This window comes from Neomonachus schauinslandi, chromosome 4 (assembly GCF_002201575.2).
Source record: "Neomonachus schauinslandi chromosome 4, ASM220157v2, whole genome shotgun sequence".
Lineage (NCBI taxonomy): Eukaryota > Metazoa > Chordata > Mammalia > Carnivora > Phocidae > Neomonachus > Neomonachus schauinslandi.
In genome coordinates, this window is record NC_058406.1 from 186608391 (window position 1) to 186630311 (window position 21921).

Sequence of the window (21921 nt, forward strand, 5' to 3'; positions counted from 1 at the left end):
CTGTGACCAGGATCAGGGCTCAGAGTGTGACCAGGATCAGGGCTCAGTGTGACCAGAATCAGGGCTCAGTGTGTGACCAGGATCAGGGCTCAGAGTGACCAGGATCAGGGCTGAGCGTGTGATCAGGGTTATAGCTTCTCTGCTGGGGTACATCTCCCTGCTAGGCTTCCTCTCCACCTGCCTTTGGGTGACTCCTCTGGGCAGTGTGCCGAACCCAGGAAGGCAGAGGGGTGTCCTCGGCTCCTGGTCACCTGTTCCCCTGTGGGGTCCAGCAGAGTAGACTGATGGCTCCTAAGCTCATGTTTCTACCCTGTGAAGGAAGTGCGGGGTGTAGAGTTCTCCCAGAGGCAGCCCTTTCTGCCGTGCGCTTCCTGAAGGACCCAGATGTGGATGTGCCCACTGTATGGCCACCTGTGTATGAGCAGGCATCGGGCTGCTCCCGTCTGTGCTGTGGCCAGCATCTTCCAGTGGGACGTGCACTCGGAGGCACAGAGCTGGGGACACCTGGGAACCCTCGCCGTCCACCTGCCATGGGCTCCTTGTCTATGTGATCAGTGCTTCTACTCCCCCGCCCACCACGGCCTGACCCTTCCAGGAGGTTTGCAGGAACTTTGTGAAAGACCCATCCGCTCTTCAGTGAAAACCAGGGGACATCCGTTTACACCTCTAGACTCAGAACCCCTGCCTGGGAGTCCTGAACTACTTTATCAGGGTGCTCACACAGCCCTCACCAGGCGCCCACTTTGGGAGCCCTGCCTTTCACCAGATTCTTGAGCCTCAAGCAGGGGAGGCGCAGGCTCTGTGTGGGCGGCCACTCCCTCCCGTGCATGGGTGTTTGGTGACATTTTGGGGTCCAGCACTCAACAGAGTTCTGGGGGCATCTTAGAGTTTCATGCCTGCAGCGGACTTGCCCTCTGGGGGCAGGGCCACCCCACACCCAGAGGCACAGTGGGATGGCTTCCCGCCCATCCTCACCCCGTCTTCCCTGTGTGCTCACTCATCGATTGAAACACTACTTTGACTTTGTTCCTTTGTGACTCTGAGTGTGCTTGACTTTCCTTTTCGGTGAACCTGTTGCTAAGGTCCTTTGCTCCTCCTTGCGGATTCGGAAGTATTCTTTAGTGTTCACAGGTATTCCCATGTGTGGCAGGCATTTCCTACTTTGTCTTCTGTGTTTTAGTTTTGTGTATCGTACTTTTTCATGTATTTCACTTAGATATTCTAAGAAACATGAATCTTTCTCAGTCTGGATTTTTAGTCTTGTTTTTCTTTCAAACACTTTTTTCTTTTTTCCTCTTTTTAATTTGTAACAGCTTTATTGAACATGCTTCACATTCCATCCAATTCATCCACTGCAAGTGTTTCTGGTATATTCCCAGGTCCTGCAACCATCCCCAGTCAGGCTCAGGAAGAACCCCCCCCCCTACCCCCCACCCCCGCCCTTGGGCTGCCACCCCCGCGCACCAGCGCATTCCCAGCGGGCCCTGGCCACCGCTCGCTGGCTCCCTGCCTCTTCGGATTTGCCTGTGCTGAGCATCTCGAAGAAATGGACGTGCAGAGAATGCGGTCTTCCGTATGTGGCCTCTGCTCTCCGAGTCTCAGGTTCGTGCAGCCGTTAGCAGCATCAGGGGACGCACTCCGCGGTCTGGAGAGACACCCTCCCACGTGCCCCCAGCCCCGCTGGCCCGAGGCCCTGCTTGTGCCTCTGTGTGGGGTCACTCTGTGCTGGGACGCTGTCCCCCGCCCCCCACACTGGGCGGCTGCACCACCGCATTGGCTCTTCCACGTTTTCTTTCATGAGAGCGTGGCCAGGGTAAGGACAAGGAAAGGCCTGGGCGCTGTGCCTGGGGGTCATGTGGTGGGGAGGAGCCATGCCCCCTGGTTGGGGGGCTCTTGGTCCACTTCGCAGCTGGAGGCTGGCTGGAGCCATGATTAAAAGTTCCCCGGGGGTGCTGGGGCGGGGGCGCCCGTGCACCTGTGCGGGGGGCGGGGGCGGGGCCGTCCCCAGCCTCACCCTCTCACCTGCCTGCTCTGTTCCTTCCATCCTCCCCTTTCCGGCTCCGCCAAATGCCTCTCCCCCTCCCCCGACCCACCCAGGGCCGCCTCTAGTTCTTCCGCGCGCTCCTGCTCTGCCCCGGGCTCCTCCTCGAGCGCGCCGCCACCCGCCACCCCCCTCCCCGGCCCTGGTGCCACGGCTCAGCTGCCTGGGGAGCAGCGTCGGCCTGGGGCTCGGGCGCTGTCTTAGCTCCGTGAGGGGGGACAGCGCGGGGGGTGGGGGGAGAGCCGGGGGGGGGGGTCAGTCGATGTTGCAGAGGTTGTACTGGCAGCAGACGATGGACACGTTGGGGCCCAGGCCCAGGCTGAGGATGTCCGGGCAGTTGCTGTAGCACGATTTGGTCACCAGAGGCAGGTCAATGACGCTGAAGGGGTCTCCTGGGGTGGACAGAAGCTCCCTGAGGCTCTGAGCTGCCCGTGCCCCCTGCCCCACCTGCCACCAAGCCCAGAGTGAGTCCCCAAACTGGGCGTCACCGGCCCCCTCCCTTGGGTCCTTTCCTGCGCGGAGGTCAGCGGATGCTCCCCTCGCCCTGTTCCTGACTGGTTGGGAGCCTGGATCAGCTCTGCCCAGTCTGAGCCTGCGTCTCTTCTCCTGGGCAAGGAGGGCACAGCTGGCCCACCCCGCGCGTCCCCTACTCACGGGTGCCAATGCTGACGCAGTAGTTGGAGCCCCGGGGGCATCTGGCCGCGTGGTGGCACCCTCCGAAGCCCTTGCACTGGTGACAATTCAAGGCTCCGGCTGCAGCCGCGGGTGGAGGGACAGGTGGATGGACACACACACAAAGAGGGACACAGGGATGGGCAACGCCCACCTAACAGCACCCTCTTTTCCCACCCAGTGCCCCCCTCTCATTCTTAGGACCCTAGGCCCTCATCCCAGGGTGCCCGATCCCTCAAGACCTCTCAGATAGGGGGGTGGGGAGAAGGTCACCATGTCCCAAGCCTCAGCCCGGGGCTGGGCAAGGTCCTGGCCCTCTGCCCTGCCATCCTGTGGGACTGCTCTTCCCAGGATGCAGGTGGTCAGGCCCAGGGCCACAGCTGGGGCGGCTGCAGCTGGAGGCAGCTCTTCGAGTCCGTCCACCCAGGACAGTGCTGGGCTGGGAGGCAGGATGGGGTCTTCCCGGGCTCGCTGTGTGCCCCCCCCCCCAGGGGAGTGGATGAGCAGGGGCCTCACGCAGAAGGAGTTGAGGGTTGGGGGGAGTTTGGGATGGGGGGAAGGTGGTGAGGACTCCCCAAGACATGACCATGCCCATGTTTCCTCTGCGGGGCCTGAGCAGGACCCCTTAGGCCCACAGACACCTCCGTGGTGGTGGGGCCTCCACAGCCTCCGTGGGGAGTGGGGAAGCAAGGGGGACAGAAGAGCTGGACAATGAAAGGGACAGGAGAGAGGCTGGCACAGTTTTGGTTGATGTTTCATCTATGGGGACAACCTGGAGGCTTTGGAAATACTAAGTTCATCCCCGAAATGTCTGGCAGATCTGCCCATCAGCCCTGTCCTTGCATGTGGGCGCTGCGTGGGGCTCTCTGTCCCTCTGTACCCATCCCCCATGCTTCTTGCCTCGAACTTCCTCCCTCCCTCCCTGCGTCTCCTTCTCTGGTTCCTGCACTCAGGGTTTCTGTCCAGGTCCCGAGCCACGGTGCCCAGGCCTGCTCGGGCCTTCTGCACGTGCAGACCCAGCACCCTCCCAGTCACAGAGCCAGTGGGACGAGCTGCGAGGCCCGCACCACGCACGCTCACCATGTGCAGGCTCGGAGCCCCAGGAAGCTCCTGCCACAGTCCAGGGCAGTGTACTCACGCCCCCCCCCGCCCCCCCAGTCAGTCCTTCGGGCCTCTGCTAGGCGGCCCCAGCCCCGCCATCAGCGTTGCCCTCGACCTGCCCCAGACCAGCACGCTTTCAGACCCAGGTCTGTGGCCACGATGATGCATCGCACGCTTTCACCAAACCACAGTATGCACGGGCGCACACATGCACACCTGGGCAGGGGCACACTGCGCCTCCTGGCCAGCCCTGAGCCCTCTGCTCACCCCCTGGGGATGTGGGTGGCCTCCTCCCAGAACCACAGAGCAGGTGATGGAGACAAGGAAGTCTCCACCATGGGAATGTGCCCACCATCAGCCTTGACTCGTCTGCCAGCCCCACAGAGCAATCTGAGACCCCACAGGTGACCAGGAAAGGTGACAGCGCTTGTCACAAAGCCCATCAAAGCTGCTTGAAGCCACCCTCACATCAAACCCGATGAGGGTGTGGTAAGCTGAGTATGCCACCTAATGGACAGACAGGGGAATGTCACCTGGAAAGCCGGGGTGTCTGTGCCCCAAGGGTACCCCGGTGAGAAACGCAGTTCCTGCCTCCCGCTCTCATCTGCTCAGCCTCCCAAATGCCTCCCTGCTTTGCCCATGTTCTTCCTTCTGCCTTCCGGGCAAAACAGGCCCCAGCTCAAATGCCACCTCCTCTAAGAAGGCCTTCTGGATTTCCAGGCAGAGTTGATGGCTCCTCCTTTGACATGCCCACCCCAAGTTGCTGGCACCTCTGCTCCAGCCTGGTGACAGTGTCCCTGCCCCCATGTGATCTTGCTCAGGGCTCCCTCCCTGCCCCCACCGCCTCCGACGTGAAAGACATGGGTGGGGTATTTCACCCACTCTTCCGTGCCCCCAGAGCATCCTCCTCTGTACCTAGTGGGGCTCGGGAGAGCTTTGTGGAGGGAGGGAAGGAAGGAAGGAAGGAAGGGCAGCCAGGTGGCAGGGCTGTGGGTGCAGCTGACCACGCTTGTGTCCTGTCCTGGCTCACACTGTGTTGCAGACAGCACACCTCCCACTCTGATCCCGGCTCACTCTGAAGCGGGGCTGGCATGTGGACTGGGGGGGGCGGGTGTGCTTCTCCTGGGGAGCAGGGAGAGGACACGAGCAATGCTGTGGCATGTGGGGCGCCTGTGATCCACTGGACCTGGGCTGAGCCAGGGGAGGGAGGAGGGGCCTGTGGGTGGCCACTCCTGGATGCCACGCAACCCCTGTGACAGCCCTGGTGGTGACAAAGCCTTTCCCCACCCCTGTCCATCCACACCGATGACCCTGAGGCAGTTCTTAGGGCTCATTGAGGAGACCTGGGCCCTGAGCCTCACAGACCTTCCCCACCGAACAGAGAGCCTGCAAGAGCCCGGGCCTGGGGAGGGTTCCCGCAGGTGAGACGGTAGCGGATCCCAGACGGTGCTGGGTGGAGCCCGATGCCCATGCCAGGGGCCGTCCAGACACTCGCTCTATCTCATTTAGGGCCGCGGGCCGTGAGGAGGATGCTGACCCAGATATAGAGACAGAGGCCTTGCCAGGTGAGGGCTGGGGGGTGGGGCTGGTTGCAGTTGGATCGGGTGTCTAGTTGGTTTTGTTCGGGCCTCTGGGTGGGCGGGTGGAGATGCCATCCCACCTCGGGTGCGGTAGGAAGGTGAGGCCAGATGTGGGCAAACCCATTTGAGGAGAGGTGCCCAAGAAGCCCTTAGGCAGGCATCTGGTCCAATGGGCCTGGAGCTGGACAGGATGGGGTCAGCGATAGCAGACGTGGGGACGGCACAGCAACAGCCAGAGTGGGGAACTGGCCCCTCAGGAAGCCTGAGCAAGGGAGGAGAGACCCGAGTCTCAGCCAGAAGAGAGTTAGGAGGGGGCCAGAAGAGGGTGGTCCTAGGAAACAGGTGCAGGCCAGGGGGAGCTGAAAGAGGCCCTCACACTCAGTGTGGGGGGTCACTGTTGAGTTGGAGAAGCTGTGGGGGAGGTGGGGGGAGAGGGCTGTCAAGCTCGGGGCAGGGCACTGGGAGGTGGGCAGCCCTTACAGGGACAAGGACAGCACTGAGCGCTCGGCTGATGGGCCTGTGGGTCCAGGAGGGGGTGGAGGAGAACTACTGAGTGCTGTCCACAAGCAGGCAGTAGGAGGTGGCAGGTGGGGAGGGTCTAGCGCCCAGACAAAGGGGTGGAGGGGGCAGGAATTGGGCTTCCCTGAGGTGAGGAGCCACAGTGCAGGGCTCGGTGCTGGCTGGGGTTGGGGGACCGGCTTAGAGCAGTGGGGGAGGAGGTGGCCCCTGGACTCACCCAGCTCCAGGCTCAAGGCAGCGGCCAGCAAGAGCCCGGGGAGCAGCCGCATGGTCTCTTGGGGTGAGGCTGGCTCCCGGGGTACCCAGCTGCCGTCTTATACCTGCTGTTCCCGCCCCGCCCCCGTCGACTCCGCGGTCTGACTCACCTGGCAGCTGACTCAGCCACGAAGCCAGGCTGGGGCCCACCCAGCCCCCAGGCCCGAGGGCAAGCCCAGTTTATCACGCAGACCTCTTTCCTTGCCCATCAGGTTGCAGCGTGGGGATCAGGTAAGACCACCTAGCACAGGGCGGACCCTCAGCTCACAGACTCTGGTTTTCCTGCGAGGAACTGGAACGAGGGTCCAGCACGGGCCTGAGCTCACCCTTCCCCCTCAACATGCCAGCGAAGCTTAGGGCCAGCCAAAACTGCCCCCTAGGCGCTGGATGACCAGCACTCTCCGCAGAGGCAGAACATGGGCGTCCTCAGCGGTCCTGCCTGTCAGATGGGCCTTTGTCCAGAAGTGGCCGTGGGGGGCTGCCTGCCTTGCTAGGAGTCATGCGGGCTCGTGGTTGTCACCGAGCTCACACTGCAGGACACAAGACCTGCGCTGTTTTCCCCCCGGGGGGGGGGGGGGGGGGAGGGGCGGGTAGCAGAGACGTATTTAAAAGGGTCCCATGATGGGTGAGGGCCCAAAAGGGCACAGGTCCGCCAGCCACACTGTTCTGCCCAAGCTGGCGGGGGCTGGGGAAGGATGGGGGCAGCGCAGGGGGCGTCTGCGGGGCGTTGACGCTGCCCGCCCGCGGAGCCCTGTGTAAGCTCTGGCTGCTGAGTGGCATTTGTCCGCTGCTCTATGTGGTGGACTCAGGGCTGGGGGCTGGGTGGATTCAGACCCTGCTCCCAGGTGGAGGAGCCTGAAAGCCCGGGTGGCAGGTGGGTTCCCGGGGTCACGCCTCCCTCCCCTGGCCCCCTCCAGCCTTCTCTAGGGACCCCTCTCAAAGGGAGCAGCTGGGTGAGTTGGTGGGCCAGCCGCTTTCCCTGGAGCCCCGGGATCCTCCTGCCTCTCCGGCTCGCTCCTCTCCCACGGGTCGTCCCCTTGCCCCGTGCCAGCCCTGGCTCCAGGGGCAACTGGATGAGCCAGGGTGAACTGGAGTCCAGGACCAACACAGCCGGCAGGACCAGCCCTACCAGACCGGACAGGGGGAGCTGAGCTTGGGCTGAGGTGGCTGGTGAGGACCGACCAAGGGCAGACATATTTATTCATCCATTTATTCACACACTTGAGATACTGAGGGGGCCTCTCTGAGGGCTAGAGTGAGCCAAGGAGGGCGCCCTGGCTGAAGGCGGATTCTCATGCTGATCAAGGTCAGGGTCAGGGCTAGGGGTTAGCATTAGCTGCCGGCAGGGGCACGGCCCTCGAAGTGCCAAGACCTCGCAAGTGGCATGAAGGCAAGATGGACCTCCCATCGATCCGTCTGTCTGTCCATCAGAGGCTTCCTGTGTGCTAGGCCCTGGGCTGGGCACGTACACCCACAGCCTCGTCCATCCCCCCGAGGCCTCGGCTTGGTGGGAACCATCATTCCCACTTTATCAATGAGACAGCTGAGGCTCAGAGACATGCGTGATGACCTCCAGGCACCCCGAGTTGTAGAATCCAACAAAACTCACTGAGGGGGGGCAGGAGAAAGAAAGAGCCGTCCCAGTTTCTTTGTACCCTTTCCAGAGGTAAGATACATGTTTAACAAACAAATCAGCCGCTGCCAAGGGAGGTGGGGCAGTTGGTCCAGCCTCCCTGCCCCCTGCCCAGCACCAGCCCACCAGCAGCGGGGCTGGCGGGGCTGGCGCTCTGGATGCACCCCTTCCTGCTGCCTTCTGCATGCAGCGGGGCCAGGCTGCACGCACAGCCCTGGAGCTGCCTCTGGCTGCAGACGCCAACCTGTGCCCCCAGCTCAGCGCCTGCAGCCCAGCTCCTCAGCTGGGCTCCGAGGGTCGTCACGGGCGGCGGCACGGCACAGAGACGCTCAGGCTGCTTCCAGACTTGGGACGCCCCAGAGAGCTTCCGGGAGCCCGAGCATCCATCCACATCGAGGGGGTACTCATTTCTGCTGGAGGGATCCCCACAGCGGACATGCCCCACTGCCTGGGGGCAGCCTGCTGTCCCTGTGCCCTCCTCTCTGCGACCCCAGCCCACGGCCCGGGACACAGACACAGGGCTGGACGCCTGCCTGGGGGCCTCACGGCTTCTCAGATCTCTGGTTCCACTCTTCTCCTTCTAGAGCTTTCCTGACCCTAAGCTCTTAGAAGTATTTCACAGGCTCAGATCGCTTTCAGTTTACAATTCCCCTCCTTGGCTTCCCCGCCCCGGGCTCAGGGATGCAGTCTCCCAGCTGGTGGGCGAAGACTCTGCCTAGTGGGGCAGGGGTGTGGTGGTTGGGCACCCCGGTCACGCTGGGCCTCAGCTTCCTCACCTGTAAAGGGGGCGTGGTAATGGCTCACACCTTGCAGGGTGGACGTGGAGTGCTTGCAGCCGGGACAAAGGAAGCCACAGAGATCAGCTCCCGTCCTTGTCGGTGCCATTCCCACTGGCACTGCCTTCGAGTTCAGTGTCACAGGCTTCCCTCTAGGGGCCGGCCCCGTATTAGTTGAGGGCCTCCCGAGGGCTCTGTGCTGGGTTCTGAGGACAGCCCAGCAGGCCAGGGCCCTGTGGGTAGGTGGGTGGGGTGGGGGCATTGTCCTGCGGGCCGGGTGCAATGTTGTGGGCCCTGGGTTTGGACCAGGTCACAGCGGAGGATGGACAGATGGGGACAGAAGGCAGGTATAAGAAGCATCCCCATACCACGGCAAGCCCAGCTCCCTGCTCTCAGTGACCCCAGAGCCCACAAGTGGCCAGGCAGGCCTCTAACTTCACCATCCACCGAGGGGAGGGAGGGCTTGATCCTATGCTCCTTCCAGCTGTGGCCTGGGACGCCTGCTGACCCAGGACAAAGGTCTTACACAAGCAGTTTACCAACTGCTTCCAAGCCTCTCCCACTGAGTCAGGAAGCCAAGGGTGGCTAGGGCTGGAGGCCCATGTCCACCCTTTCTTCCTGCTGGCTTCCGCATCCAGAGGCCTCTGCTGGCCTTCCAGCCAGTTCTGTGGGGGAGCTGAGTCACTTCCCCGAGGCTGACCACTTCTGGGGATCCTGCTGGACCTGTGAGAGCTCAGGGCTGGGGTCTGGCTTGCTCCCAGCCTCCCCCAGGGAAGGTCCATACTGTATTGGGCTTCAGGGGGAGGAGACACCCAGGTCTCCTGTGGGGACCGAGTTCTTAACCAGACACTCCTTGGGGTGCAGCTCCTTCCCGCCCAGGATGAGGCCCATCTTCCCGGACCTTCTGGGAGGTCCAACCAGCTCTGCCTGAGGACCCCTACTGAGGCTCACGCAGGCTCTCCCAATCCCTTGAGCTCTGGGGACACTGGGTGAAGCTCTCCAGGCAGACTCTCCAGCACAGGCCCCCCGATGAGGGCCACGTTTTAGGGCCATGGGCTCCTGAGTTCCAGGGACAATCCCACCACATAGGCATTTGCCACAATCCTGCCAACTGAGGACCAGACAGCTAGAAGGGGCTCCTGGGCCCTCTACAGACACCAGAGCTGGGGACACTGGTCAGGTAACCCTTATCCAGGATAAGGGCTGGATATGTGCTGGGCGGACTCTTGTTTCCCAAACCAGGCCAGGGATGGGATTCACCTAGGCTGGGTACCCTTTAAATAATGCCAATTCTTGGGCCCTTGGGGGTCCCAATGCCCCACTGGGTTGGGGGCACCTGCAGACCACTCATCAAATCAAGGAGGGAGCTCTTCAGCCCAGGGTGGATCTCTCTCTCCCCTCAGGTGGAGTCAGAGGGTAGAGGGTCCTGTGGAAACTCTCAGGCTGATGGGCTCTGCCTTTGGGGCCAAGGCCAGCTCAGCCAGCACTCATTCAGCCAGGCCTGCAGGCCACAGCGGAAGGGGGCCAGTGGGTGTGGACAGTGGTTGTTGGGATTGGGGTTGCAGAGGAAATCCCGGGGCGCGACTTCCCGGGGGAAGTCTGGTCATCTGCATCCCAGACCCCGCCTCTCCCAGCCTCTGTCCCAGGTGGACTTCCAGGATCCCCCCAGCCCTGGCCGACTCTCGGACACCTGCTGCAGCTCACCCCCCTCCATTAAGGGGCATGCTTGGGCTGAAGACCAGGCTGTTTTGGCCCCACTCAGCTTCCTTCCCTCCCTGCTGAAAATAGCCCTGGGGTCAGCTCTCAGGCTCCACCAAATATAGCCGCCTGCCTGCCCTGCCCCCAAGTGCTGGCCAGCCTCAGGCCAGGGGAGGGGAGGGGGAAAGGTCAAGGATTTGGCAGAGCAAGAAGGGAAGAACCTCTTACTAGGCTTCTGAGACTGGGGGCCTGAGGGTCCTCTTTAGGATGAGCCCACCCCCAAGCCCCCAGCCAAGGGCTGCCTGGATATACCGGGCTTCCTGGCACTCCTACCTGGGACAGCTGACGGGGACAAAGGCCTTCCTCACATGGCCCTTTATGCCACACTTACCCTGGGCAGCTCCTGGCCTCAGTCAGAGCACAGAGACAGCCCTCCTGGCGCCCCAGCAAGCCCTTCTTCCCAGGACAGTCCCCCACCCATCCTGGGTCCCTGCTTTGCCCTGCGCCTCCACACACTTACCAGGCAGACTGGGGCAGGGCTTTGCTCCCAGAGCTGCCAGGAAGGTGGGCCAAGTCTCCCTGCAAATCAGTGTTCCTCAGCCAACTGAGGACCCCAACTAAGCAGCACACTTTGCCAGACACCTTTGGGAGGGCTGATCCCACATCAGTCTTTCGCTAATGGAAGGTTGTGGTCTGGGAGCGAGGCCCAGGGTGGTGGGCACTCTAGCAGGCAGTCCTGGGTGTGGCTGGGTGGGGGGTGGGTGGTCTCTGTGTGTGCAGAAGGTGGGTGGGGTGTACAGGGTGAAAGGGTAGGGCTGAGCCTCTCAGAACTTTGTCCTTGAGTGGGTCTGAGTGGGGGGCGGGGGTTTACAGCAGACCCCAGAGGGTAGCCAGGAATATGGGGGCCAGGGCCAGGGTCCCGGGGACGGAGAGGCCAGCTCTGTTACAGAGGTCATATTGGCAGCAGGAGGTGGTAGAGGCGTGTTTGGAGTAACCATCATACACGGTCTCGAAGCAGCTGGGCACGCATGACTTGCTCACCTTCATCTTGGTCGGGGTGTAGTCTGCAGAGGGGAGGCGGGCAAGGACCCCAGGTTGGCCCACCCTGGTGTGCAGGGCCTTTAGGGCCGGTTCTCCCTGAGCCAGGTGCTCCCAGAAAGAATCCTAGGGCAAGTGGGAGCCTCCCTCCTCAGGGTCCCACACTCCCAGGGGCAGGAAAGAACACCCCTCACGCCTCCCAGAAAGCGCTGCTGGGGGCACCCACTGACTCACAGGTGCGCGTGGTCATGCAGTAGGTGACCATGGCCGGGCAGCGCATGGGGTTGAAGCAGTTCTCTCCATTGTAGGCGCACACATGGCAGTCCAGAGCCTGGGCTGGGGGCCAGGGGATGGGGTGGGAGCTGGGTGGGGCGGGTCCCCGAACAGGGAGAGGCCTTTCCTCCAGCCCACCAGACCCCAGGTCCCATCACCTTGCCCAGGGCAGAACAGCTGGAAGGAGAGGTGGTTAGGAGTTCTGGCCTCCCTCCCCACTTCTGGCCCACCTGACCCCGAACATGGGGCTGTCCATCCTTCTGTTCTCCATCCGTCTTACCCAGAGGGAGGCCCACCAGGGCCACCAGGAACAGGGTGAGCAGGGGCGCCATGGCTGGAGGTGAGAGGACAGAGTGGGAGTGGTGAGGTGAACAATCCAGGCTGGGGCTGGGGCAGGGAGAAGAGGGGGCAGACAACCCCCCTGCTGTCCCGGAGCTCCTGGTTTACTGGAGGCACGGCAGTCCTGCACAGAGGGGGACGAAGACAGGTGGTCACCACGGGGACTGAGGGACCCCAGGGGACCTGGGCAGAGAAGTTCTGTGCAGACCTGTGCAGACTGAAGGGGCAGTGGTTCATGCAGGGGCCCTATCCTCACCTAAGGCCCTGAGTGCAGGACTGGGCCCCAGGGGTGGGTCTCTCCTCACTGCTTCCCCTCCCCTTTGCTCCTGGTGATGAAGGCGAGCTGAAGACAAAGCATAAGCGGACACCTAGCAACCTCCCCCCGCCCCCACTCCTGGGTAGGATATGGGATATTGTTCCAGGAAGCTCCCAACTGTCTTAATGTTATTGCTTTACTACAAGGAAAAAAAAACCTTGACAACAGCAAGGCCTCCAGTATCTTGTAGGTCCTCTTTAGCATATGAAAGGTCTTTTGAAAACCTCCGTTTTTCCTTCCCTCCACCAACCCCACAGTATATAATCAATTGCTCCTCACAACCCCAGTGCAGCTCCTTCTGCCCACGGTCCCGACCTGGGCTTTAAAAAAACCACCATTTTGCACCACAGACCTCTCAAGAATTCTTTCTTGGTCGTGGGCTCCAGACCCCACCCCACCAAACCTCACCTGTATTCCAAAACCACATCACTGGGGTATCCCTGAGTGGGTCCCCCACTTCTGCTCCTTTAAGGGCCCAGGTGGGGGCCGCTCTCCCAGGAAGACCTCCAGAGCCCAGCCTTACTTGGGCCTTTCAGGTCTGAGTCCCTGGCCACAGCGGGAGACACAGGGGGAGCCCCCGGCAGTGATGAGCTCTGATCAGGCGGTGGGGGAAGTGCGCTTTGAATGTGTTCCAGAGGGGCACTTGGGCAAAACAGCAGGAAGAACTAACTTCCCAGTTTCCATACGATGTTTGCGATGAAGACATTCAGTCTCTGGTAAGGGGTTGGGGGAAGTCTGGACTACGACTCCCCTCCGCCCTGCGGGGATATTCGGGGGCGGTGGGGGGTGCACAGCGTCCCCACCCCAGGGGACTAAATTAGACTCCGCCCTCCCCGAGAACATCAAACCAACACTTCTCCCAGACCCCATTTCCCAAGAGTCAACTTCAGGATGCCAAAGGCCTGAGTGAGGCCAGGCCTGCGGCTTCAGCGCTCCCCGCCCCCTCCCGGAGAGCTCCGCCCCAAAGACTGCGGTCCCAAGCAGAGGGGGAAGGTTTCGGGGTGACCTCAACAGTGACCTTCAGCACACTGTACCTCCGCTGCGCCCGGGACTCACCCGCGGCTGCTCGCCGACCGCTCGGTCTGACAGCGCGATGGTCCGAGCCCCGCAGTGACCACGCCGCAAAACCGCTCCGCAGCCTCTGCCGCTGGAAGCCTCCCACCGCGCGTGAGCTCACTGCAGGAGGCCCCGCCCCGGCCCGCCCCGGCCCGCCCCGGCCGGCTTTGGACCCTCCCCGGACCCGGCCCTGGCCCGCCCCCCTCCAGCTCGTTCCAGTCTCCGTACCCCACCCCCGCCCGCGCTCCAGTCCGTCCCAGCCCCGCTCCGGCCCCGCCCCCTCTCCAGCTCCGACCCCCTCGGCTCTATTTAGTCTCGGCCCCGCCCCAGCCCTGCCCAGTCTCGCCCCGCCCCGCTCCACTCCCCTTCCCAGCCCCGCCCAATCCCCGCCCCGGCTCCGCCCCAGCTCGGCACGCCCCCTCCGTTTCGTCTCGGTCACGCCCCAGCTCCGCCCAGTCTCAGCCCCGCCCCGGCTCCGCTGTTTCCGCCCCCACCCCAGGTCCGCCCAGGCTCCACCCCCCCCCCCCCGGGGCCCGCCTCCGGCCCCCCCCCCCCCCCGCCCCCCCCCGCCCACGTGGACTCAAACCCCAGCCCTGGCGTCGCGTACGTCGGGAACCGCGAAGTGCGGCCCCGCAGTGATACCCATGCGATCCTCAGATGCACGTGCACCATTCAGGAGCTATCTCCACGGGGTCTGGCCGCAGTCACCCCACTGAATCTTCTGGCTCTCCCTGTCCTCTCCCTGCTTCTGCCAGATGCATTTTGCCCCCTTGCCCACACCATCACCCGGGCCCTAGTCCTTGAGCTCAGTTCAACAGAGGTGCTGCTTGGAGCTGTCCCAGGGCGCAGTGACCCCTGGACCTCGCTCCCTATTCAGCCTGCCTGGGTCCCCACCTCGCCCTGCCTTAGCTGCTGAGTGACTTCCACATTTTACTTAGCATTTCTGGGCTTCAGTCCCCGCTCCTGGTCCCATCTAGCAAAGTGTAAAGGCAAGCCTTGAAAGGATCCCATTATTTCATGGACCCCCTCCAACCATAATAATATCAATACTAAATAACTGTTTTTTACTTACATAACTTTACTTCAACATTTAGCTTTTGTTCTGTTTTAGGCAAAATTTAAAATGTTCATGGGCCCTAAATGTTTCATTTTTTTTCTAATGTGAAAAAGAAAACACAACATTCCATTTGACTATAAAAATTTTTTTTTCTTTAAAAGAGATGAATCATTTGGGGGGCCCTAGGCACTGAGGCTCCAGAGCCATGGAGGTAATCTCTCTGGGCAGACTGGAATGGTTGGTCACCCTATTTGCCAGCGATCACTGAGATGACCCATGTACCCCAAATATTCTCATCCTCATGAAGCTTACACTCTAATGGGGCAGAGAATAAACACATGGGTCAAAACCAGAGCATGTCACAGGCTTCAGCATCAAGCTATGATGAATTAATGAGAACTGGGTTTACCGCCCTGTCTTAAGCAACCAAAAAGGGAGAACAAATGAAGCAGCACTTTTTGGACATTGCATGACAGGCCAGCAGAGGCAGGGATGCTGGAGGAAGGGACTTCAGAGAAAGGAACTGCAGGCTTTGCCTAAGGGGCCCCGGGGGGGGGGGGGGGGCGGTTGGCGGGAATCAAACAGAGCCCATGCTCTCCCTGATGGAGGAGACAAGTGGAGAGTCAGTCAGGGAGGCCAGGGCAGCTGGAATTCACAGGGCAGAGCTCAGATTAAGGGGAGCTGCTCAGGAGAGAGCTAGGAGGTGAGGAGAGGGAGCTGTTGAGAAGGAGCAGGCAAAACAGTCCCCAGAGTCACACAGAGCTGGGGGTTCGCCTGTGTGAGCCGGGAGCAGAGACCTTAAAGTATGGGGTCACTGGGCAGAGTGCTCAGAAGGAAATTGCCTTAATCGTGGGGACTACTCGCCTGGATTAAAGATCACACCTAGTCCCACCTACCAAAGCCTAAACGCAAGCCTCGAAAGAGTCCAATCATCTCCAAGTAACTTCATTGCATCCTAAGACAAAACTCTAAAGAGAAAATAAGCCAGCATCCCACAACGTAAAATTCATCTGATTAAGTGCCTGACACCCAATTGAAAACACCATCAGGCATGCGAAGAAGCAGGAAAATGTGGCCCATGGTGGGCAGAAAAAAATCATTAGAAACAGACTTACAAATAACACAGCCGATAGCGAGCACGTGCATTAAAACAGACATCATATTTCCTATATTCAAGCAGATAGAGGGGAGCATGACTGTGTTGGGGAGCCGCGGGAAATAAAAAAATACAAATTGAATTTCTAAAGATGAAAAATAGGTCTGTGATGAAAAACACGCTGCGGGCCGGTGATTAACATCCCACTCGAGTCTGCGGGTCAAAGATCAGTGGGCTTGAGGATAAAGCATCAGGCAGAGGATGCCAGGAAACAGAATGAGCGGGGACAACGCAGCGGGGAGCAGTGTGGCCGCAGCTTCTAGTGGCCCTGTGTGTGTCACCGGAGTCCCAGAAGGACAGGCGAGGAAGACAAAAAATGTTTCTGAGAAATAATGGCCTCATTTTCCCAAATTTGTTGATAAGTATAAACCCATGGGACCCAGAAACTCAATGAACCCTAAGCACAAGAAATATGAAGAAAACCAGGCCAGAGCACACCGAGGCAGGTGCGGAGAAGCAGCGACAGCGGGGGACCCTGAGGGCACGCTGGAGAGTGCGTGCAGCGGCCTGGGTGAGCTAGCCGCACGGAGAGGCGACGTCTGGAACCCCAGAACCCAGGCCAGACTGTAGCAGCGCCTGGAGCATCTGAAAGTGCAGGGAACATGGCAGGCAAAGCCCTCCCCTAGGGCAGCGGGCAGGGGGCGTGGAGGGGGTGTGGAGGTTCCTTGCAGGGGGCGTGGAGGGGCGTGCAGGGGGCATGCAGGAGCGTGGAGGGAGCATGCAGGGGCGTGGAGGGGGTGTGGAGGGTCCTTACAGGGGGCGTGCAGGGGCATGCGGGGGGCGTGGAGAGTCGCCCCCCCCCCGACTGCATGGAGGGGGCGTGGAGGGGTGTGGGGGGGCTTGGAGAGACCCCCGGAGGGCTGCATGCAGGGGGCATGGAGAGTCCCTGCAGGGCTTCATGCAAGGGGCATGGAGGGAACGTGGAGGGGGCGTGGAGCCCCCATCCCTCCGACCCCAGGCAGAAGGTAAACTATGCCTCTGGGACACAAGTCTACACAGAGGAGTGGAAACAGTAGAATTGGGAAAGAGAAGGTACTTTTTTCTCATTTTGAAATTGCTTTAGAAGATAATTGGCTGCTTAGAGCAGAAGTAGTAACACTCTACTAAGAAATGTTCAGCAAATGCAGAAGTAAATTGTATGACGGTAGTAGCTGCACGGTCCTGGGCAGAAGGGAAATGCACCGTTGTCGATTTATTTCCTGCAGGTGAGCTGGCTTCGTTCTGGAACACAGACTGTGATAGGTTAAAGATGTACCCTATGAACACTGAAGCAATCACACACACACAGAAAGAATGAAAAGCAAAATCAAAGAGCTCTACGTAAGAAAGCAACAAAGGAGATGAAATGGACTCAGAAAAAATTAATCTGCGAGTCACAGAGAAGGCAGAGGAAGGGTGAGGGGGAAAGAGCTCGGGGGCCAGGGAGAAGACAATGGCAGGAGAACAGACTCAAAGCTACCTGCACCCGAAACCCTGCTCCGTGGTCCAAACCCCCGGAGAGAAGCAGAGACAGAGCCACACCCGTGCTGTCCTCAAGAAGCCCGCCGCTCTGTCCAGACCCGAGCAGGGTGAACGTGCAAGGGAAAGATACACATTAACACCGAGGAAAAGAAAGCAAGGGTGGCCGCAGTCCTACCAGACAAAGGGCGTCTAGAGCAGAGAATATAACCAGCAAGGAAGAGGGACATTCTACAACTGCAAAGGGGTCAGTTTAGAAAGGCACAGAGCAATCCTAAATGTTTACTTACCTGACAGTTGAACTTTGGAACACACGAAGCACCGTAACCTGGCAAAATTGAAGAGGGAAAAAGAAAATCACACTTACAGTCGGAGGTTTCAGTTCTCCTTTCTCAAGATCCGAGAACAGAAGTGGACAAAATCGGTAAGGGCAGAGAGGACCTGAGCAACACAGCGACTTGCTTTATGTGCAGGGAGCCCTGCGCCCTGCGGGGGTGGGGGGACAGAGCATTTTCCAAGACAGCCTGTGCGCTGGGCCATAAGACAAATCTCAGTGCATCTATAAGGATGAAATCCTGTGAATTGTTTCCTTAGACAACAGTGGAATTAAATTAGAAGCCAGGAACAGAAAAATATGTGTAAGATCTGCCAAATATTTAGACACTGAGCAACGCATTTCTAAATAACTGATGGGTCAAAGGAGAAATTTGAAAAGAAATGAGAAAGAACTTCCAGCCCAATGAAAGTGAAAACACAACCCGGCAAAGTTAGTGGGCACAGCTTAAGGCAGTATTCGGGAGGGGAGTGTCCTCGCTAATGCTCACATTGGAAAACCAGAAACCTCTCAACACAGCAAGACTAGAACAAGAGCAAAGCAAACCCCAAGGAAGCAAAATAAGGGGAATAATAAAAATAAGAGAAAAAAACCCCAAAACAATGAGATAGCAAAAGAAAAACAATAGGGAAGATCAGTCAAACCAAAAGCTGATTCTTTGAGAACATCAATGTGATTTTTAAACCTCTGTGTAGACTGATGAAAAAGAGAAGAGATGAGACAAACCACAAAGCAGGAATGAGAAAGGGGACATCAGGACAGGTCATGACAACATTACACCAATGCGTCCTACAACTTAGATGACTCGGGCCAGGCCCCTCACACACACAGGTCCTCGGTGCTCACTCGACAGGAAGTACGTAACGGATTATCCCTCTGTCTTCTGAAGAAATTGAATTTGTAGCTAAAAATCTTCCCACAAAGAAAACTCCAGTGAATTCTACAAAGCATTTATTTAGTTATTTATTTGTTTATTTATTTATTTTTAAAATTTTTATTTATTTATCTGAGAGAGAGAGAGAGAACATGAGCAAGGAGGAGCAGCAGTGGGAGAGGGAGAAGCAGGCTTCCCGCTGAGCAAGGAGCCCGATGTGGGGCTCGATCCCAGGAGCCTGGGACCATGACCTGAGCCGAAGCAGACGCTTCACCGACTGAGCTCCCAGGCGTCCCTACAAAGCACTGAAAGAAAGACGCATACTGACACTCTCCTACCCCTTCTGGAGAAGGAGGGCTGTGCCCACTCGTTGGGAGCCACCATCCCTCTGGGACCAGAACCAGACAGACGTTACAGGGAACCACAGCAGACCAGCATCTCTCCTGGACTTAGCTGTAAAAGGTATGAACATAAGTGTAGCAAACGAATCCAATAATAGAGAAAAGGAAATATAACATGACAAAGAACAATGCCAGTTTGACATTGAAGATCGAGTGTGATTCACCACATCCACAAGACAACCATGTGCATAGATTTGGGAAAAACGTTTGACAAATTCTCACGTCCGTTTCTGATTAAACCAACCAACCAACCAACCAACCAACCTCTCAGCAAACTAGGAACAGGGGGGAACTGTCTTAGCCTGATAAAGGCACCTGCAGAAAACCTACAGCTCATCTATTCAGTTTGGAAAGACAGAGCGCCGGCCCACACTCGCCGGAGCAGAGCAGGGCCTCTGATGGTTCTTACTCGGCCTCATGCTGGAAGCCCAGCCGTACAACAAGGCACAACAAAGACTTAAAAGACACAAAGACTGGAAGGGAAGTAAAAACTGCCCCTGGTTTTTGGATGACAGGTATTCACAAAGAAAATTTCGGGAAATGTACCAAAAAGAAAAAAAAAAGCCAACTCGAGAAAGCCCTCCTAGACCTATGTTGGTTTAGCAAGGTTGTGGGATAAAAGGTTAACAGGGAAAAAATTAGGGATGATGTTGACGAAAGACGTGGAAGACATGTTCACTTTGAAAGCCACAAAACATTGCTGAAATACATTCTTAAAGGGCTTCACCAGATGGAGAGGTTTGTCATACTCATTGATACTCATACTCATTGATGAGCAGACTTCACAATGAGATGTAACTTCTCTCCAAACCCATCTGTGGTTTAGGTGCATTCCCAGCCCCAAACCCAAGGGCATTTTTCTTGAAGAAATTACCAGGCTAACTCTAAAATTTATATGGAAATGCAAAGGATCTAAAATAGCTAAAACCATTTTGAAAAAGAAGGTAGAAGGTAGAGGTCTCACATGACCTGATTCTAGGCCTTAATAGACTCACAACAGTGTGGAAGGGGTGTCAGAATGGACAGGGCTAGCGCCCAGAACAGGCCCCACGCGTATGGTGAGCTGGCTTTTGACAAAGGTACTAAGTCATTGCAACGGAGAGAGGAGTACCATTTCCACCAGAGAGGCCAGACGTGAGCAAGCTCGACTCTCCTTTGTGCGTCCCGCCCCGCTCACAGACGGGCTCCCAGTGGGTCTCAGACCTTACCTAAGAGCGACACCACCAGAAATCTTAGCGACCTCGGGTATGGCAAACATTTCTTTAAAAACACAGACTCTACGAGAAGAAATCCATAAACTGGACTTCGTCAAAATGAAACTTTTGCTCTTCACAAAACAACGTTATAAAAATGAAAAAACAAGCCAGATCAGGAGAACATATTTGCAAAATGTGTATCTAAGAAGTTGTATCTAAAATGGATGAATAAATATTACAAATAATCATCAGCCAAACGACCCAAAAGAAACAATGGAGTAAAAGGATTCTAACAATTTATCAAAGAAGATACCCAGACGGCAAACATACACACGAGAAGATGCTCAGTGTCCGTTAATGAGGGGTGTGCAAACCAAACCTGCAGGGAGACCTCACGACCCCCGAATCAGGACGGCCCCAGTCGAAGACTGACAACAGCAAGGCGAGGATGTGCAGTGACTGGAACCTTCTTCCTTTGCTGGGGGGAATGTGGGGGAGAACAGCCGCTTTGGAGAACAGTTTAGTGGCCACTCAAAACGGAAGCATCTTCTGTCGTCAGCTCCGTGCACCCCACTCCTAGCTTTTGTCCAAGTGAGAGGAAACCTCTGTCCCCACGAAGACCTGGATGTGAACGTTCATAGCAACGTCACTCTGAGAGCTCAGGCCCGGGAACGTGCCAGCTGGCCGTCCAGGTGCGCGGATGGCCCATCCACACGGTGGCCGCACCTCTTGGTGGTCGGACAGCCGAGCTCTGGCAGCAGTAGGAGCAAAAGACCGAGACGCCCTGGAGCAGGGCTGCATCTCCGAATCCTGTCGGATTCCATTTTACCGAAATCTGGAAAATGTGGGCTGATGTGTAGTGTGGGGGGGGGGTCTCAGTTTGAGCGGTCACGAGTAACACTGCCACGAACGGAGCAGATCCGTGGTTGCTTGGGGTGGGGTGCGCAAGGAAGGATGGAGGGGGCACGGGCAGGGGTGCGGGCGGCTTTGGGGGGAATGGCTGTGCTCGTTGTCTTGATGGTAGGATGATTCGTGCGCCTGTGACACGTTCGAGCTCATCGCCTTGCACACTTCGGGCGTGTACTGTTTATCGTACTCAAGTGTACCTTGATTAAACTGAAGACAGTGTGTTAGACGGTGCAAAAGCTATGGGGAAGAATGGAGGGGGGTGAGCCCCACCTGGGCAAACACCTGGGACACAGGCGCGTCAGGTGGTGGCGCCCAAGGGAGGCTCCTGTGGTGGAGACAGCCCCGGGGGAGCAGGCACTGGGCCCGGCAGCTCGGGAAGCCGCTCTCGCCGCAGTGCTGAGGCCACATGGGGCCCTGCTCCTCCTGCTCCTGGCTGGGCCCCACATCTCCGCCATCCCTCAGCCATGCACCCTGCCGGGGCCACCACCAGCCACAGCTCCTCCTTGCCAGCACTGGAGCTGGGGCTCTGTCTGACCCACGGTGAGGCCTGAGAGGGTGAAGACTGCCCCGAGAGATGCAGCAGAAGCCTCTGGTCCTCCCTGGAGCAGGGAGGGCTGCTTGTGCGGGCGCCTGCTGGGTTCTGGGAACTCCCAGACACACAATGATCAAAACTGCCCAGATCCAGACAGCAAGCCCCGAACCCAGGCAGTGGGGCCCTGAACCGAGGCAGGGGGGCCCAGACTCAGGCAGTGGGGCCCTGAACCCAGGCAAGGGGCCCAGATCCAGACAGCAAGCCCTGAACCCAGGCAGTGGGGCCTTGAACCCAGGCAGGGGGGCCCAGACCCAGGCAGTCGGACCAAGGTAAGTTTACCTACCTCGGGTTGACCCCGTCCAGGTGAGCTCAGCAGCACCCTTGGCCAGCCTCCCCAGGGTGGAGATGGTACGTGTGTGTGTATGTCTGTCTGACCGCCTGGGCTGGGTGCCAGAAAGAGCACCCAAGCCTTCTGTCCTCCGCTCCCACTCAGGACCCCCCAGGAGCGTCCCTCCCTTCTGGGGCTGCAGAGAGGGTGCCTGGGGAGGCTTGTGTCCCCTCTGAAGGTGAGGAGCGACAGTGCCATTTCAGGCCTCGTGGACGTTGCCAAGACGGGCCCCGGGTGACAAGCCCCAGAAACTGGGGCCTGTGTGGCCGGGCGGCCTCCCCCCCACCTCCTGTACCCCGGATAGCACAGACACAACCAC

At 58.6% G+C, this 21921-nt stretch overlaps 2 protein-coding genes across 2 annotated transcripts; both read right to left on the minus strand.

The window, feature by feature from the left end:
* Positions 1-1256: 1256 nt before the first annotated feature.
* On the minus strand, positions 1257-6204 carry SLURP2 (secreted LY6/PLAUR domain containing 2). Its single transcript, XM_021688905.1, has 3 exons — positions 6131-6204; positions 2696-2794; positions 1257-2433 (listed from the first exon to the last, which is right to left on the minus strand). The coding sequence occupies exons 1-3, from the start codon at positions 6180-6182 to the stop codon at positions 2297-2299; spliced, it is 288 nt and encodes a 95-aa protein (XP_021544580.1). The 5' UTR covers positions 6183-6204; the 3' UTR covers positions 1257-2296.
* A 1135-nt stretch (positions 6205-7339) lies between these two features.
* Positions 7340-13394, minus strand: LYNX1 (Ly6/neurotoxin 1). Its single transcript, XM_021688496.1, has 4 exons — positions 13298-13394; positions 11867-12049; positions 11548-11649; positions 7340-11339 (listed from the first exon to the last, which is right to left on the minus strand). Exons 2-4 carry the CDS (start codon positions 11916-11918, stop codon positions 11143-11145), a joined length of 351 nt encoding a protein of 116 aa, XP_021544171.1. The 5' UTR covers positions 11919-12049; positions 13298-13394; the 3' UTR covers positions 7340-11142.
* Between the last annotated feature and the right edge of the window lie 8527 nt (positions 13395-21921).